Below are 16,472 nucleotides of genomic sequence, written 5' to 3'. Positions count from 1 at the left end.
TGGTAACCAGCAGCTCACTGCTGTTAGGGACAGCACAACAGCTAGGGCTTCAGGACACCCCCACACTGATACCTCAGGCACTGGGAACCAGCAGCTCACTGCTGTTAGGGACAGCACAACAGCTAGGGCTTCAGGACACCCCCACACTGATACCTCAGGCACTGGGAACCAGCAGCTCACTGCTGTTAGGGACAGCACAACAGCTAGGGCTTCAGGACACCCCCACACTGATACCTCAGGCACTGGGAACCAGCAGCTCACTGCTGTTAGGGACAGCACAACAGCTAGGGCTTCAGGACACCCCCACACTGATACCTCAGGCACTGGGAACCAGCAGCTCACTGCTGTTAGGGACAGCACAACAGCTAGGGCTTCAGGACACCCCCACACTGATACAGGCATCTCAGGCACTGGGAACCAGCAGCTCACTGCTGTTAGGGACAGCACAACAGCTAGGGCTTCAGGACACCCCCACACTGATACAGGCATCTCAGGCACTGGGAACCAGCAGCTCACTGCTGTTAGGGACAGCACAACAGCTAGGGCTTCAGGACACCCCCACACTGATACAGGCATCTCAGGCACTGGGAACCAGCAGCTCACTGCTGTTAGGGACAGCACAACAGCTAGGGCTTCAGGACACCCCCACACTGATACAGGCATCTCAGGCACTGGGAACCAGCAGCTCACTGCTGTTAGGGACAGCACAACAGCTAGGGCTTCAGGACACCCCCACACTGATACAGGCATCTCAGGCACTGGGAACCAGCAGCTCACTGCTGTTAGGGACAGCACAACAGCTAGGGCTTCAGGACACCCCCACACTGATACAGGCATCTCAGGCACTGGGAACCAGCAGCTCACTGCTGTTAGGGACAGCACAACAGCTAGGGCTTCAGGACACCCCCACACTGATACCTCAGGCACTGGGAACCAGCAGCTCACTGCTGTTAGGGACAGCACAACAGCTAGGGCTTCAGGACACCCCCACACTGATATCTCAGGCACTGGGAACCAGCAGCTCACTGCTGTTAGGGACAGCACAACAGCTAGGGCTTCAGGACACCCCCACACTGATACAGGCATCTCAGGCACTGGGAACCAGCAGCTCACTGCTGTTAGGGACAGCACAACAGCTAGGGCTTCAGGACACCCCCACACTGATACAGGCATCTCAGGCACTGGGAACCAGCAGCTCACTGCTGTTAGGGACAGCACAACAGCTAGGGCTTCAGGACACCCCCACACTGATACCTCAGGCACTGGGAACCAGCAGCTCACTGCTGTTAGGGACAGCACAACAGCTAGGGCTTCAGGACACCCCCACACTGATATCTCAGGCACTGGGAACCAGCAGCTCACTGCTGTTAGGGACAGCACAACAGCTAGGGCTTCAGGACACTCCCACATGGCAGCAGGCACTTTAGTGATTAAGCCATCCCCTATCCCAGGGGAGAGGCCAACCCTCGTCCTGATTCAGAGAGGAAGGTTTCGTGTCTGGGGAACATGGTTGTACAGTACATCTTCACTCTCAACCCCACACACCCCTGTCCTTGACTTTCTGGGCAGGCTCTCAGTTTGAAACAGGAGGGTTTATTTCCAGGGGAGGCAAAAAAACCCCAACAGCAACAAATCAAATAACCCAACACGCACTTAAAAACAACAAAAACCACTACAAATGTCAGCAAAGTGAAAGCTGTAAAGGGCATCTTGAGGTAAAGGTTACTCATGTCTTTATTGTTAGAAATTCCAGTGCACCACACACACACACACACACACACAACGCAATCATTCTACTTCGCAGTCTCTGCAGTGGTCTGCACCAGGTCCAGGTATACACACACACGTTTAGAACGGCCTCTGCGTTAATAAAGACAGGAGACACACGGAAAAGCAACGTCACTTCTTACACTTTTCTCTTCCCCTCATCTCATTTCAGACAGATTTGTTTTTGAAAAGGGGGATAAAATACATGTAAACATCAGAATGGCATCACATTACAATAAAAATAAAATAAAAACCATCAAAGAAATATTAATACAAAAAAACAAAGTAAAGCCCAACACTTCTCTAATAACTTTTTTTTTTTTTTTAAAGAAAATGTGGGAACTGCTATGAACTAAAGTTCTACATTTATTAAATACAGCTGAAAACTGCATCATTAGGAGAAGAGATGACCTAAAACATCCAATCAGTAGAGGAGCATGCAGGGGTGTGTGTGTGTGTGTGTGTGTGAGGGACACACACACACACACACACACACACACACCTCAGACTGGGTCCGAAAAACTGGCCAAGTACATTACAGTGATGCAACCAGCACTGGTACTCATTCATTAGAACGCAAGTCACCGCAACACGTGCATCAAATCTAAAATAAAACGGTGGTCACACTTTACAAGGCAAATAAATCTTTGAGAAACGTGGACGGGGGTCAAACTCCGACCCCATCTGGCTGCACGGACCTCATCCCGGTCCGACAAGTGAGGAATATTTCGGACTGAAGTCCCTTTCCGCTGGGCAGGTACCAAGCTCTTCTCATGCACTAGTGATAAAATATTGCTGAAAACGACGTCATTAAAACGTAGGTCCTCACAGGCCTGGCACGCAATCTTCTCACAGATGACCTTGTACAACATTTTTAAATTGAACAAAATTTTGCCAACGTTATTCTACCTGAACACATCTGAACGAGCCTGGTTAAATTTAAGATGGTAGACGCTTTGCAGTGTTACAGAGAAGCACAGGCTGACGGTAAAAGCTGAAACGGCGGCATCAGGAGGGAAATAAAAGAGGCTGGGGAGAATACACCATCTCATCTTTCCGAGTCTCTCAATCTGACGAGACCGTTCCCTGATCCTGCAAATTTCACGGTCTTTAGAAGTGGGACAGGCTCCAACTGTCTAGCAAAGACCGAGCCTGGACGCACCCTGGACACGCCGAGCTCCCTCCTCCACGGCTCTGCCGGTGGAGAGACCAGAGGGGTAGCATGGGGAGCCGTGACGCGGAAGAGGCATCATGACCTGGGCTGAGGGGGGTGGGCCTGCTGAACACACCCTCTTGTTGCAGCTGAAACAGGGACAAGACAGAATGGTCATACAAGCATGAAAAGCAACTCCCTCCACTAGCCACACACACACACACACACACACACTTCATAAAGACATCACTACCACATGTGAAGTGAAGGAGAAAAGAATCAGAGAGCAACACATACGAACTACGAAAAACGCGTCTGTAAAACTACACTTCAGACTCGGAGGACAACAGCGGATGAGATTAGTAGCCCTCAGTGCAGACGCTAGTGCTTCAAAACCCTGATCACAAAGGCTTAGGAGGAACGTATAAGTGTGCTGGTGTCAGCCTTTCAGATGCACTGACTAAGCGCTAATCTCTCACACACATGGCCCGAGAAGTTGGAGTGCGAGTGCATTAACGTTAACTCATTACTAAGTCCACCCTTATATATGATTTGCATTAGAGTGGCGTTTTTAATGAGGCCAGTTAGTTCATCACACTGGCAGCAGAGATGACGGCACAGTCCATCACTCTCCATAGCAACGGCGACAAACTTCACATTTTAGCCGTGTACTGGCAGACTGCCAGTAGGCTCTGGTCTCATGCAGCTGGTCCGCTGCTGCTGCCCTCTTTGTGAACTGCCTCGTACAGGCCACACACGGCCGAGGGGGAGGGACTCAACTCCGCCCACGGGAGGGGGGTGTGCATGCAGAAAGAGGTCATGAACCTCTAGGTTTGAGAGCGTGGATGAGCAGTGCGTAGACGTCGCAGAGACTCGAGTGAAGTTAAACGCTTGGGTAACTGCCTCACCGAGGTTTGATAAGGGAGCTACGATCACGATTTGATTCTTTCTGACTGAGAGGAGGCTGTTTCTCTGGACAGGGCACAAAGGTTATAAGACTAGATGCTCCGCAGAGTGGCACACACGCACGCACGCACACTTTAATTTCCATAGCTTAGCCTCACCCCCTGGGACAGTCAGTTCATGTAGGGACTGGTTGGTGCACTGATATTTTTGGGCAAGAACAAACTTACGTAAGGCTTAATTTAATTGGTTTTGTTTTAATAACAGTTTAAAGGTTCAAATATATAAGTCCTTGTTTTTAGAATCAAACGAAGCCAATGGTTTATGATTGACTGATAGCCAGAACATTCTGTACGTTCCATTTACGGCATTTAGCTGACGCTTTTATCCAAAGTGACTTACAATTCTGACTGAACACAACTTGAGTAATTGAGGGTTAAATGTCTTGCTCAGGGGCCCAACAGTGGCAACATGAACTGGCAACTAGTCCGGTACCTTAACCACTGCCCACGTAAACACTGAAGGCCAATATAAGCAGTCCAGTATGTTTGTTGTGCACTTTTAACATGCGAGTGGCTATATGTCATCCACATGTGAAACACGTACAGCGGCGCACTGTGAGGTGCGTATAGGACCCTGCCGTATGGCAGCTTACCTGTCTCAGGTGGACCTGGCCGCCTGGTGCGAAGCTCCGCCCATGTGCAACGACTCCACGTACGTCAGCGCACTCTGCATGGAGGTTAGACAGTATCCCTCCTCCCCGATCAGATACCTGGGGGAACACGTCCATTTTAAAACACTCCTCACGAGTGGGGTGGATGCGCCTGCCCTATCGGCGGGGGCGCACGCGCGAACAGAAGGTGTGGCGAGGAGCATCGTGGGATAACGAGAAGTGTTCTGAGAAGACCACATCACGTGCTCTCCAGTCAACTCTGCGACCCTCCACTACTGACAAACGCGATCTCGACGGAGAACGGCCAGGCTCAGCGTGTTGTGTGAACGTGCCGCGTCACGACCGAGCGGAAAGAAAGTTTCCTGAACACAAACAAAAAGACCCGTCGTGTTCTGAACAGGGAGGTTGCTCGATTGTGGCACTTAGAGCCTCGTCCAGACCGCCGAGCAACGTAAACTTCCACAAACGCTCATCTGGATTTTTATGGAGACAGAAACAAAACAGTCAGACCACAGAAGCCGCGAACCTCCACTTCACTGCCAGCGCAACCGAGCCGTAAAAGAGCGGCCTGGACCCAGACAAACAGGGCTGTGCGCTGTGGTCTGGGCAGGCACGCGACACCACCCTCGCGTCCTGCCGTGGGAGGGGAGGGTGTGGGCTTCCCGCACTAGAGGCCACTCACCCCTCGTGGATGAAGTCCTCCAGGGCGGCGCACTCGGACACCAGCTGTGGGAGCTCACTGCGCAGGGCCACATACGAGAGGATGGGGAGGAGGTCGTCTGCGCCTCTGCGGGAGACAACAGGTAGGGGGAGGTGAGGAAAGGGTGAGAAGCAGTCACATCAGCCCGTCAAACGAACAGAACCGCCACCAAATGACATGGACAGCCTGGTTAGCGAGCGTTACTAAGCCTGCATTCACGCGTCAGGCACAGTTCCTTCCCTACGAGTCACTGGCACCCATACACTAGGAGAGCGAGAGCAGGACTCGCGTGACAAGCAGGCTGGGTGTCCCGTTTCCCCACCAGCACCGCACGCAGGGCGGAGGGGCGGGACGCCGGGGTAGAAGCCAGGTCTGCGGGACCACCTCGCAAAAAGGACATCTGGAGAACCCATCGCTGTACGTCTGGGGTTCTTGTTCCGTCTTGCCCGATTCTTCATCATACGTGATTGGATCGCAGGCTAATAAAACTTAGTTTTGGGCGCTTTTGCCAAAATACACAAAAAGCACCGATGTGTCAATAATGTGAAGAAGGGAAGAAAAAAAACAAAGTTCACAGAAGAGTGAAAAGGTTTTTAGGACGGGAGATTAGGCAGGAGGGGCAGTGAAGAAGAAAAACCCAGGAAAACTGAAGCTCCATGACGACAAGTGCATGGCCCAAATCCCCCCGCCCCCGAGCCGAACGCCTTAAGAAAATGGAGAGAACAAAACCCAGACTGAAAGAGGAGAGGACCGAGATATAAGGGGACACTCTCCAGTGCACACGGAGATACTAGAGAGATTAGACACAATGAAAGCCAGCATGCCGGAGAAAGGGCAGGAACAGGCGAACTGTTCGTGTGCAGGCATGTGTAAGCAAAACCCAAACGACTCGCCAACGAGGTCAATGGCCAACCCCCCCCCCCACGTTTGCAGGCAATTCAACCCGTTCTGCTTATTACACGGGACCAGTCACCTCTGGGAATAAATACCATCCTCACATTTCACAGCCAGTGTTTAAGGGCAAGGCTGAATGCAATCATGCACGCACGCACGCACACACAACCCCTCCACAACCCCCCCGAGGCAACTATGCCGTGTCTGACCTGGCGAGCAGAAACCCCTAGTAGACACACGCATGGAGAAAACCCAGATGGTACGCCGAAAGAGGGAGAGAGATGTATAAAGGAAGGACTTTGAAGGAAAAAGTGAGGCAGGAGGGCGTTCAGGGTTGGTGAGCGTGCCAGTGTTTAGGTTTGTCATGGTGGTCGTGGTCAAAGTTTACCAAAACCTTCCCTGCCAGAGTGGTCAACATGTCGCACGTGCCAACGTTTTTATGGTCGTGATTCCAGCTGGGTCTGAGGAAAACAGATTAACCATCGCAGCAGAACAGTGGTGTGGGGCTGGCTGTCTGTTTGTGATTTAGCACACATATAGCTCCACGAAATCTTGCACGCACACGGGTTTTCAGCAGGCAACTCCTGCCAGATCCACAGGGCAGTGTTCAGGCAGACCAATACAGTGGCAGGAAACACGAGCACAGCAACTGGGTCAGGACATTTCGCTCTGTGAATGCATCCAGAACCCTGCCAGCTGAAGGCCGGTAGGTAGAGTAACTACTCGACTAGAAAAAGGTCTTTGCTGGCTGAATGTTTAGCCACCGTCAAACCCAGAGCAGCCCAAACAAACCTAGAGCGGTTCCAACTAAAGGTTTCTCTCCCTTGCTTGGCAGGTTGCATTTAAATGACCGCAGGTAAGGAATTTAACATAGTTATATGAGATTTTTCTCCCTACAGCCAAAAGGCAATGGGCTCAGTGTTATTCAGATCGCCACCTCGTATAGACAGCTCCGTGCCAGTCAGAGCGCGTTCCAGACAGGCCGACCTACTTAGCAGGTCGGCCAGCTCAGGGTGACCCGCTGAGGGACGCGGCCGAGACGCAGACCCCCGCTGAGGGACGCGGCCGAGACGCAGACCCCCGCTGGGCACCGGCCTTCACGGCCAACGTCTGACAGAAGGAGGGGGCATCGCGCGGACGCTGGTTAAGAGATTTGGACTTACATGGCTGCAGTCTGAGGCACTGGCTTGTTGTCCTGTAGGAGGCGGTAGTGCTCCGCACACGCACAGATAAGCCTCAGGGTTCTCACTGAAAGCAGACAGGACGATTACAGCCACTGTTCAGCATCTTCCAACGCACGCCGTTACACAGCTGATGGCTTAAACAGGCTTTTCAGTTAACAGCAAGTTTAACTGCCATACCAGGTCGAACATGTTCACCTATGCATTCCAGCTTCCTCTGAGGGCAGTGATCTCTGCACAGCTGTTTCAGCTCCTGCACAGCACACTCGTACGGATAGGAACCATGGAGAAGGGTCATGTCCTTGGGGAATAATTTAGGTGCTACGCCGACATCACCAGGTGAGGCATTCCGGTAAAGGTGAACGCTGTTCTCAAAAGCCAGCTCTCGTTCCCGGTGCACTTTCCTTAAAGACCAGGAACACAAACGAAAGAATTTCAGAAACAATATTGCACGTGCACCAGAATATTATTATGAACTATACAGCTTTATAAACACCGGTTATACATGTTGGCATTGCAGAGGAATGGGATTCTGTTTTATGTACGCGCGCAGGCACGCACACACCTCCAGGCTTAAGAGTGCCATCTACTGTTTAGACTCAGTAAGTGTTTGCACTAAAATTAGAGTTGGCCAAACTGTTCTGACATTAGGAAGCAAAAATTGTGCGATTTTAATCCATTAGCTGAAAAATTTAAAATAAAAACAACAAAACAAAAACAAAAGGGGGGACCATTAAATCAGACATGACTGGTATTTTCCCCCCTCACACTGAAACACAAGGTGCTTTTCCTCAACGTCCTGCTGACACTCTCCAATTGACATGCAGATAACAATATCTACACAGCAGTGGAGAAGTCACACAGGAAAATGGATCTTTACTGCAGGGAAGTTATTCGTTCCAATAGCTGCTCTGAGCTCTGTCGGAATGCGGAACGTGTTGCGCAATAGCAGGAAAAGCATTTCACTTTGGAACAGTGACGTCAATGCAAACCACAAACAGGTCTATTTATTAGTGGGGCATAAATGTGCATATTTAACACCAGCCAATGTGAACTGTATTTTAACATGTTTACTTTCTATACAGATTCATTTCTACTTGGTATTTTCAACCTCCCTACATAGACCATGTCCAGTGGTCAAAAACTCTTCTAGTTAGGTACATCAAGACAAACCTCTTTTACTAACATTTGATACATCTGTGAACGTAACACCCATGCATGTTTACTTCCAACTTAATTTTCTCATTTGCACCGAACAACCATTTCCCTGGTGACCAACGTCATAGATCTGCTCATAAGGCATTTGTGCCCATTTCACTAGTGACAAATGACTCTGCTGTAGGGCCACCTACTGGAAGGGCACAGCAATAATTTATTCACTCACGGGTTAGTGAGGGTACAAATAATGCAGTACCTAAAGAGAGCCAGCAGAGGGCTCCATATCGGCATGAAGAAGACCTCCTCTATGCATGCGACACACTGGTCCTTGGCGCTTGCAGTGTTGAGACATTCAAAAGAGAGCAGGCAAAGAGACAGCAAACGATCTGGAGATCAGACAAACAAAGCCTCAGATAAACACTTACTCAGCATTGCCACGTCACACCCAACACACTTGCATCTCATGCAGAGCAGCACGATATCAAACTAACACAGTCTCACTGAAAAAAACAAAAAAACAAAACGCACAGGTGAAACGGAGCTCACCTACCGATGGCATCATGGACGTCTTTGACTATGGCTTTCAGGTGTTCCTTCAGAGCTCGCTCCTCTAGGTCCTGAATGTGTGCTTCCAGGTCACCGTGGGTCGAGTCAAAGGTCATATCCGAGGCCGTGTCGTCCCCGCCAGGGGCCGGAACCCAGTCCATCTGTGTCAAAAACTGCTCCAGGTCTTCAAAGGAGTTCTCTCGGTCTGGAGGGGTCGGGGTTTGGATCTGCTCCGAGTCCATCTCGGGTGCGTCGTCGGCGTTGAGGTCATGGAGCATCGAGAGGGAGAGCGATGCGTCTGACAGGCTGTGCGCCAGCCCAGGCTGGACCTGGACGTCGGGGCTGCTGCCAGCCAGACTCTGGGCGCTCCGGGACAGCTTCAGGCTGACGGGACAGGCCGAGTTTCGGACCAGGGGGTAGAGTCTCTGATACACCTCACACTGTAGCCTTTTCAGCAGCTTCATGACAGGGTGGTCTAGACAGCTGCGGAGCAGAAGACAGATCTGTGGCGGGACACGGGTGACCACACACTTGACAGAAAGTGCTTCACAAGGTGTTTATAGCCAAATTGAAAAGTTCTACATAAAGAAATCAATATATGTCAAATGATAAAGTCCTTAACTAAGTGTTTACTGAGCTCAATCTTATCCGGTACCTTAGCAGATGTGCGAGGAGGCCTGAAACCAAAGTGGCATCATTTGGGTTCTTTTTCAGGTTTGCTTTCCAAACTTTAGGCCAGTCCTGTAGAGTCAGAGACGATCCCAAAATGGTCCGTGTTACTGAACACGCGTCATTTGTGTAACGATAGCGTTTAGTTTAAAGACATGAACTCTACCCGTCAGCGCACACACTCACATGGTCTTGTTCATATTCTAAAATATTTGCATAGAGTACTCTCTGTTCCTGCTCCTCAGGCGTCACGGTAGCAGAAGATGAAAACCTCCTGCAAACAAAAATGATACAAATCTGAGCCAAACGGTGGGATCAATGTTTTGGGTCACAGACTGTACAGGTGCATGGGGGGGGGGGGGGGGGTAGGTATGTGCTGGGGCGTGGGGGCAGGTGTGCTCTGGCTGACCTGTTGGCTTGCTCCTGCAGTCTAAGTCTCCTTTCTTCCATCTTTCTGCAGAGCTTCAAGCATTAAGGAAAACGTCTCTCAATTTATAACATCGGCCTTCATAACCAACCAACCAACCAACCATCCTGAAATCCAGTTATATAACCACAATCAAATGGAAATGGGGATGACGAGGAGGCCTCGTAACCTAGTAACACAGGAGACTGTGACGAGCACCAAGCTTGTATTAGTCGCCCACAAGCTAACTTCACAACCACTCCTTCACCAGTCGTGACTGGGTTCCCAGTCAACTTCACTACTTTAGTACAGAAGCCAAACTGTCTGGTTATAATAAAAATGGTTGAGTACAATATAAGCACTAATTGGGTTCAAAGCCTTCATACACCTGCAGATCATATGATGATGTCTTTGGTTTCAGAGGTTAAGAGGTCATTACTCCCCTCCTTGCACACTTACTGTATTTTCTAGTCAAGGTAACACATTTGACCCATTTTATGCAACAAATGTCAAGTACATGGTCACTACAAATCTGTGGGCGCAGGGAAGCGCTGTGGTCTTGGAGCAGACAGAAGAACACAAGCTCCACGACAGCGACGTGCCGACTCACACCTACCCGCGCTTTGGGCATGTCTGAAGGTTGTGACTCGGCTGAAAGATTTAAACAAGCTCACAACTGATTGACTGACAGACTGACCGGCACACATAAAATAAAGGATACAGCCTGTTCCCTCGCTCTGGCTATGATGATGTTCTCCGTCATCTGTCTCTGGAGAGACAGCGTCTGGTTCATGGGAAAAAAAGACATTAAATATTACACAAAAAAGCAAACATGAAAATTCACTTTTCCTTCTTGAGTCCATCCACCCACACCAGTTTAAGAATTCAGTTATAATTATCATAAATGTTACGAAGTAGCAGATTACGTTATTGGATGAGACCAACAACCGAACGGCAGAAAGAAGCTCCTTCCTTCTTTCTGACGTCGGACTTGCGACTAGGTACATCTACTTTAGTCACCGCTGGCATCAGGCAGATAAATTAAGCCATCAGAAGTAGTTTACATTTGGCAGATGCTCTTATCCAAAGCGCCTTACAAAAGTGCTTTGTCATTATTCATAGATCCACATGGACCAACGAGAATAAAGGCGTTGTTTTTATTCTAAGCAGGTCTTGTCAGCAAACACAATGTCATGGCCAGGAAGACCAAGGATAGCAGTCAATCTAGATACAACCCTGGAGACGCAGCAAAGCCAGCAGATAAGAGACCATGAAAGCCAGAATTAACTCATCTGTTAGGTACGCTTTCATCGTGTAAAAAACGCGCGTACTGCCAGCATGAAACCCCACCTTCAGAAACATTTTAATTTTCCTCCAGTACGCGCGAATATCCAGCGGAGTGTCTCCGCGTCTCCGCAGCATTCTCGTGTAGCTCGAAGCCGCGTATTCACCCAGACGTTTAAACGACAGTAAAACTCCGTTTAACCGCAGCGCAAACGCAACGACGTGTGCGGACCACGGAGGCGACGAAACGCAGCGGCTGGATCAGCTCCACCAAGGACCTGCGCCCTCCTCACGAGCCCAAGAGCGTGCGGCCCTATCAGGCGAACGACTGCCACACGTCGGTGGTAATGGCGCTCCAGGTATGTGCCCCAGGTGCGTTAGTAGCCCCACATCCACCCGTGCAACAGCGCTCAACGCGATCAGGAGTCCGCAGGCGCGCGTGCAGGGTAAATGAAGGCGCCCTCGAGCGTGGTAATGACGTAACGCTTGCGTGTCGCTCTGCTTCTAAACGACACGGTCAGACGCGCGCAGGTCCCGTGTCACGGGTCCCGATAACGCGAGCTTGCCCCGATGATTAATGGTGGGTGGAGCCTCAGGCAGAAAACCCCGCCCCCCTCAAAAGAAAAATAAACACCTGCAGTATTGAGCCGTTAGACGATGGATGACTGTAGGCAAACATCATTTAATGATATTAATGAGAAAACTATGACATAACCGAATACTACGTTTTGACAAATCTGTTACAGATCCATGTGAATACGGGGATGGGCGGAAGATAAAAACAAATCTTTAATGACTCACTGGGCTACAGCCAGGTGATATTAAACAGTTTCTCTGTCCTGGCCCAGGGAGAACATGGGCAGAAACCCATGAGCCATTTTACTGGACTTGCTCAAAAGTTGACAAAGACGTTCATCAAGTAAACATTAGCAAACGGAAGCCCTCGCCCAATAAAAATGACCTCTTCAAACCTGCCAGACAACACAGTCTGGATTATTCCAGGTTAGCCCCACAAAGGATGCACTTACCAGAGAGGTTTTCTGTGAGGCCTGACTCGGGGAAAGTCTCGAGAGACGTGCCTCGTAATTGGCCTTTAGCTTCTGGTTTAAACGCGAGGCCTCCTGAATAGGAGTCAGCTCTCTGAAACACACACGATGTTTAGATGTGAGTTCCTGCACGGGGAGTGTAATGACAGAAAATGGAAACCTAGCTGAGATAGCCGGTTACACGTCGGTTTATTTTGCGACTATGTTTGTGGTCTGTGTGTTGAAGAAAAGACAGGTGACTTCTGAGAGCAGACAGCCTGCCACTGCATTTAACTTTGTTTATTTGTATGTCTGGTTGGTTGTTTGTGCTACTGGGCACACAACATTTCCACTGCCAAGCACCCTTCAAGCTTGGGGAAAATTGGCAGGCTGTTTTGCTCCCCGCTGTTTTGCCGGGGATTGTGTCTTCTGTCCCAAGGAGAATGGGGTCGGCAGCGTTTTCTGAGACAGCAGAATGGTTACATACTTGTGAGGACCAGACATGCCCCTCTGGGTAAAGGCAGCCCTGACATTTGGAGATCCATAACAAAACATAAAACACTGGCAACTTCCATGTATGCTCCATGGATCAGGTCACCACAGCCTCGATAGCTGTGACTGATCCATTTCTTGGATCAATACCAGTGGGAATATCTGCAGCAGACTGGTGTGCAGCGTTATATACTGTGGAGTAAAAAGCAAAGATTAAACAGATCTCAGTCAATAGTAGATCACATCCAACTTACTGCTCTCACAGATATGAATTTTCACTTTTTTTATCTGGATTATTCAAATGTGATGAGATACTCAAATATGTCCACAGATAGCATGTCCCTCCAGTGTGAAGTTTGTTCAAACCAAACCAAACCCCAACACAACAAAAAGGCTAAAGCGCTAGAAGACATATAAGGTTAAAGGGTAAAAGCAGATGTCTATGCAGTAAGTTGACTACAGAGCAAGTTAAATTTAGGCATCTGCTGAGTAAGTCAACTGTAAATGTGCCAAAACTCACAATACTGGAGAAATGCGTATAATCACTGTTAATAGAGAAAACAGTGATTCTCATTTATGTGGAACCTGAATGCTAATTCTTGTTAATTAGTCCTGTTATGATCTGACCAAACATGTTAAACAGTGTGTCTCACTGTGGACTGGATCTGATTTAAGGCTGATGACAGTCCACAGTAAATGGAAATACTCATACAAATGACTTCACACGGATGTGATGATGCAGGAGGCTATGACCAACGCTCCAGAGATACCTCGTATACGTGAAATGTCATTTCAGACAAACCCCACGTTCATCTGCTCCGAATGTCTCAACTCTGAACGTCCAAAAGTTGCATAATGAACACAGCCCCACAGTAAACACGCTATACCTAAAGTCAGGAGATCAATGACTCCTGCAAGTTAGACTAACAAGAATTTGCGATCAATAACAAATGGCCTCTTTTATAGATCATCAAGAGCAGATATATATGACAGCTTTCTGATATATTCTCTGTGAACAATAAATACATAAATTAATAGAGGTATGGGGTCATTAATTAATGCTACATTTGTTTTAGAAAGTATTTTGTTTTCAGTTATTATTATTTTACTGTTGTGTTCTATATTGCTCATAATCAGTATGTTACCTTTTAAAATGTTTGAACATTTTTTAAGCGATACAGTTCTGGAGTAAAGTGTGTGTTCGTCAGCCCACAGGGGTGTGTGTGGTGGGTGATGTTGGGTGGGGCCTTCTGCACTGTTGTCTAGTGGAACTGTTGGGAAACGAGTGACTCACTTTCTGCTGTCTTGTGACTCCGCCGCCTGTATCTTCTGGAAGACTTCAGGGGGCAGGAAGGCAGCGGGTGCCTCTACGGCTTCGGAGACCCTGCTGTGTCTGGGCTGGACGGCACGGCTCCACTTACTCTGAGCCCCAGGCGCTTCAGGTGATGTCATTAGGGCAGACGATGGTGATCACATTTGATTTCTGCTACGTGTAAATTCTACCGCACTGAGCTTCTGGCATTTATTCACGAAGACATTTCAGGTCTTATCAGTGCCTTTTCTCTTCATTTCCACACTTTCTATGTTTAGGGTATTTTTTGCAATTTGTAAAGGTTATTCACTATACATTAGAGAATGAAAGCAGGATGTTCACATGCAATACTGCATCAGAACAGAGAACAGGAGGACAAACCTTTTTGAACAGCGGCTCACCTATTGCGTTGGGGCAGGCTGCTGTGGAGCGTGGGGGGGCCAAGGCAGGGGCCGTGGTGGGGGGGCGCTCGTCTCCGGGGGCCGTGGTGGGGGGGCGCTCGTCTCCGGGGGGACCCTTCCTTCTCTCGAGGCAGGACTTCACTCTTTCTAAGCATTGCTCGGCGAGCCGTACCATTTTAACAAGCTCTGCAGCCTCCAGATCCTCCTCAACTACCAAGGCTGGCAAACCCCATTCAGAGAGATTGAAACTCTGTTTCACACATGACTGGTAGATTTAAATACAAATATTACACCTGTAATGTCAACAAAACTAATTATTTTATGTATAAGAGTCAACCAGCCAGTATAAACTGGTATGGTTAGCATATTAGCAATTGAGATACAACTGATTTTAATGCAATCACCTTCAAAATCAATCCAAACCAAGATTATTAAAAAAAAACAAAAACATAAACTGTTCAGTAAAGTTTATCAAATCCAACACTGATCAATGTTATTATGTAACATTTTGCGTGACGTCTACAAATATTTTATTAGGCGCGTTCAATCAAGTGTATTAACAGCATTAATTACGCTTTAATTTGTATTAATTTTTACCTGGAGACACTGCATTCTGAAGGAGGATATGAGAGATATAGTTGACACTTCTCAAATATTCACAGTAGGCCTCCTAAAAGAGAGGAGGAAAAGAAAAAGCTGCAGAAATAAACGCCTCACGCTCTCGGCTGACACTTCCTACCGTCAAGCATCCGTGCAGCCCTCTGAAGGTTTCAGAAAGCAGAACTAATGACTCTCAAAAAGCCTCATAGTGAAATAATACATGAAATAATAATATCCAGAATTTGGTCATTTCTGCAAAGAGAGTTTCAAAGTAAACACAATAAGTTCTGCATCACCTTTTCAACTCGATGGATTACAAAGCCAATGCAGAAACTATGGGACAGCCAGGAAGGTTCCTGGTGTGTTAATGAACTCAGTTTAAATGACAGACATGAGCAGGTATTACTAGGAGCAGGGCCGTTATCCAGCAGTATATCAGTACATCAGTATATTAGTACATCAATACATCGGTAAATTAGTACATCAGCATATCAGTACATCAGTACATTAGTACACCAGTACATTAGTACATCAGCATATCAGTACATCAGCATATCAGTACATCAGCATATCAGTACATCAGCATATCAGTACATCAGCATATCAGTACATCAGCATATCAGTACATCAGCATATCAGTACATCAGCATATCAGTACATCAGCATATCAGTACATCAGTATATCAGTACATCAGTATATCAGTACATCAGTATATCGGGCAGGCCAGAAGGGAAGAGACGCCCAGCGGCTTCAGCACGTGTGCACGGCTCCGCGCGTCTGTACCTTCTGTCTGTTCCTCGTGTCCAGCTGAATGGCCTCCTTCACGAGCCGCATGGCCTTCTGCAGAGGGCGCGGGCTGCTGTCGCGCGCCGCCATGGCGCAGCTCCGACCAGCTCGCAGCGTTAAACAGGGCGACCACTGCGCAACACCGCAGAGTGAAGCCGGCAACCTCGTAACGCGGAGAGATTTCAAAATACAGGTCACTCGAATGAGAGGTCCGATGACAATGTAAAACTAGGTTTATATAAGATAAATATTGTCATATTTGCCGTCTTTTTTTGCCATGGTAATAACCTTTAGGTGGACTATATCAGCATATTAAAGATAGGTCAACAGAGACAGGCAACATGAAAAAAACTGAACAGCAAAGATAAGGGGTTTAAGATACCAGAGATCGTTTTTTAATTATTCTGTCCAGATCCTTCTCTTTATGTTACTAAATTTCAATATTCTTAAACCATAACCTCCAGCAATTCTGATAAATGTTATCTTAAAAAGTCCCCAGCAAACCTCCCTAAAAATGTTTT

At 48.2% G+C, this 16,472-nt stretch overlaps 1 protein-coding gene across 5 annotated transcripts; it reads right to left on the bottom strand.

The window, feature by feature from the left end:
• Positions 1 to 1,888: 1,888 nt before the first annotated feature.
• vps9d1 (VPS9 domain containing 1) lies at positions 1,889 to 16,100 on the bottom strand. Of its 5 annotated transcripts, none has more exons than XM_081715686.1 (16): positions 15,949 to 16,100; positions 15,162 to 15,234; positions 14,565 to 14,783; positions 14,146 to 14,287; positions 12,363 to 12,474; positions 10,772 to 10,834; positions 10,054 to 10,106; positions 9,831 to 9,918; positions 9,631 to 9,716; positions 8,980 to 9,458; positions 8,686 to 8,815; positions 7,452 to 7,675; positions 7,254 to 7,338; positions 5,179 to 5,283; positions 4,479 to 4,595; positions 1,889 to 3,069 (listed from the first exon to the last, which is right to left on the bottom strand). In XM_081715686.1, exons 1-15 carry the CDS (start codon positions 16,039 to 16,041, stop codon positions 4,484 to 4,486), a joined length of 2,064 nt encoding a protein of 687 aa, XP_081571812.1. In that variant the 5' UTR covers positions 16,042 to 16,100; the 3' UTR covers positions 1,889 to 3,069; positions 4,479 to 4,483. The 5 variants fall into 5 exon arrangements, with proteins under 5 accessions (XP_081571812.1, XP_081571813.1, XP_081571814.1 ...); XM_081715687.1 differs by having other exon boundaries at positions 7,470 to 7,675; XM_081715688.1 differs by lacking the exon at positions 5,179 to 5,283.
• Between the last annotated feature and the right edge of the window lie 372 nt (positions 16,101 to 16,472).

This window comes from Electrophorus electricus, chromosome 6, assembly GCF_041902795.1.
Source record: "Electrophorus electricus isolate QZ-2024a chromosome 6, ASM4190279v1, whole genome shotgun sequence".
Taxonomy (NCBI): domain Eukaryota; kingdom Metazoa; phylum Chordata; class Actinopteri; order Gymnotiformes; family Gymnotidae; genus Electrophorus; species Electrophorus electricus.
This window is presented reverse-complemented; position numbering and strand designations above follow the sequence as displayed.

What these genes read in the sequence shown, in the direction of transcription:
- vps9d1 (XM_081715686.1), bottom strand. Translation starts at nt 16,041, where the DNA reads ATGGCGGCGCGCGACAGCAGCCCGCGCCCTCTGCAGAAGGCCATGCGG. An exon ending in CTCCTCGCACATCTGCTAAG is followed by an intron (nt 9,459 to 9,630) that starts GTACCGGATAAG and finishes TCTGCTCCGCAG; the next exon opens with CTGTCTAGACCACCCTGTCA. An exon ending in AGGTGAACATGTTCGACCTG is followed by an intron (nt 7,339 to 7,451) that starts GTATGGCAGTTA and finishes GTCTGCTTTCAG; the next exon opens with TGAGAACCCTGAGGCTTATC.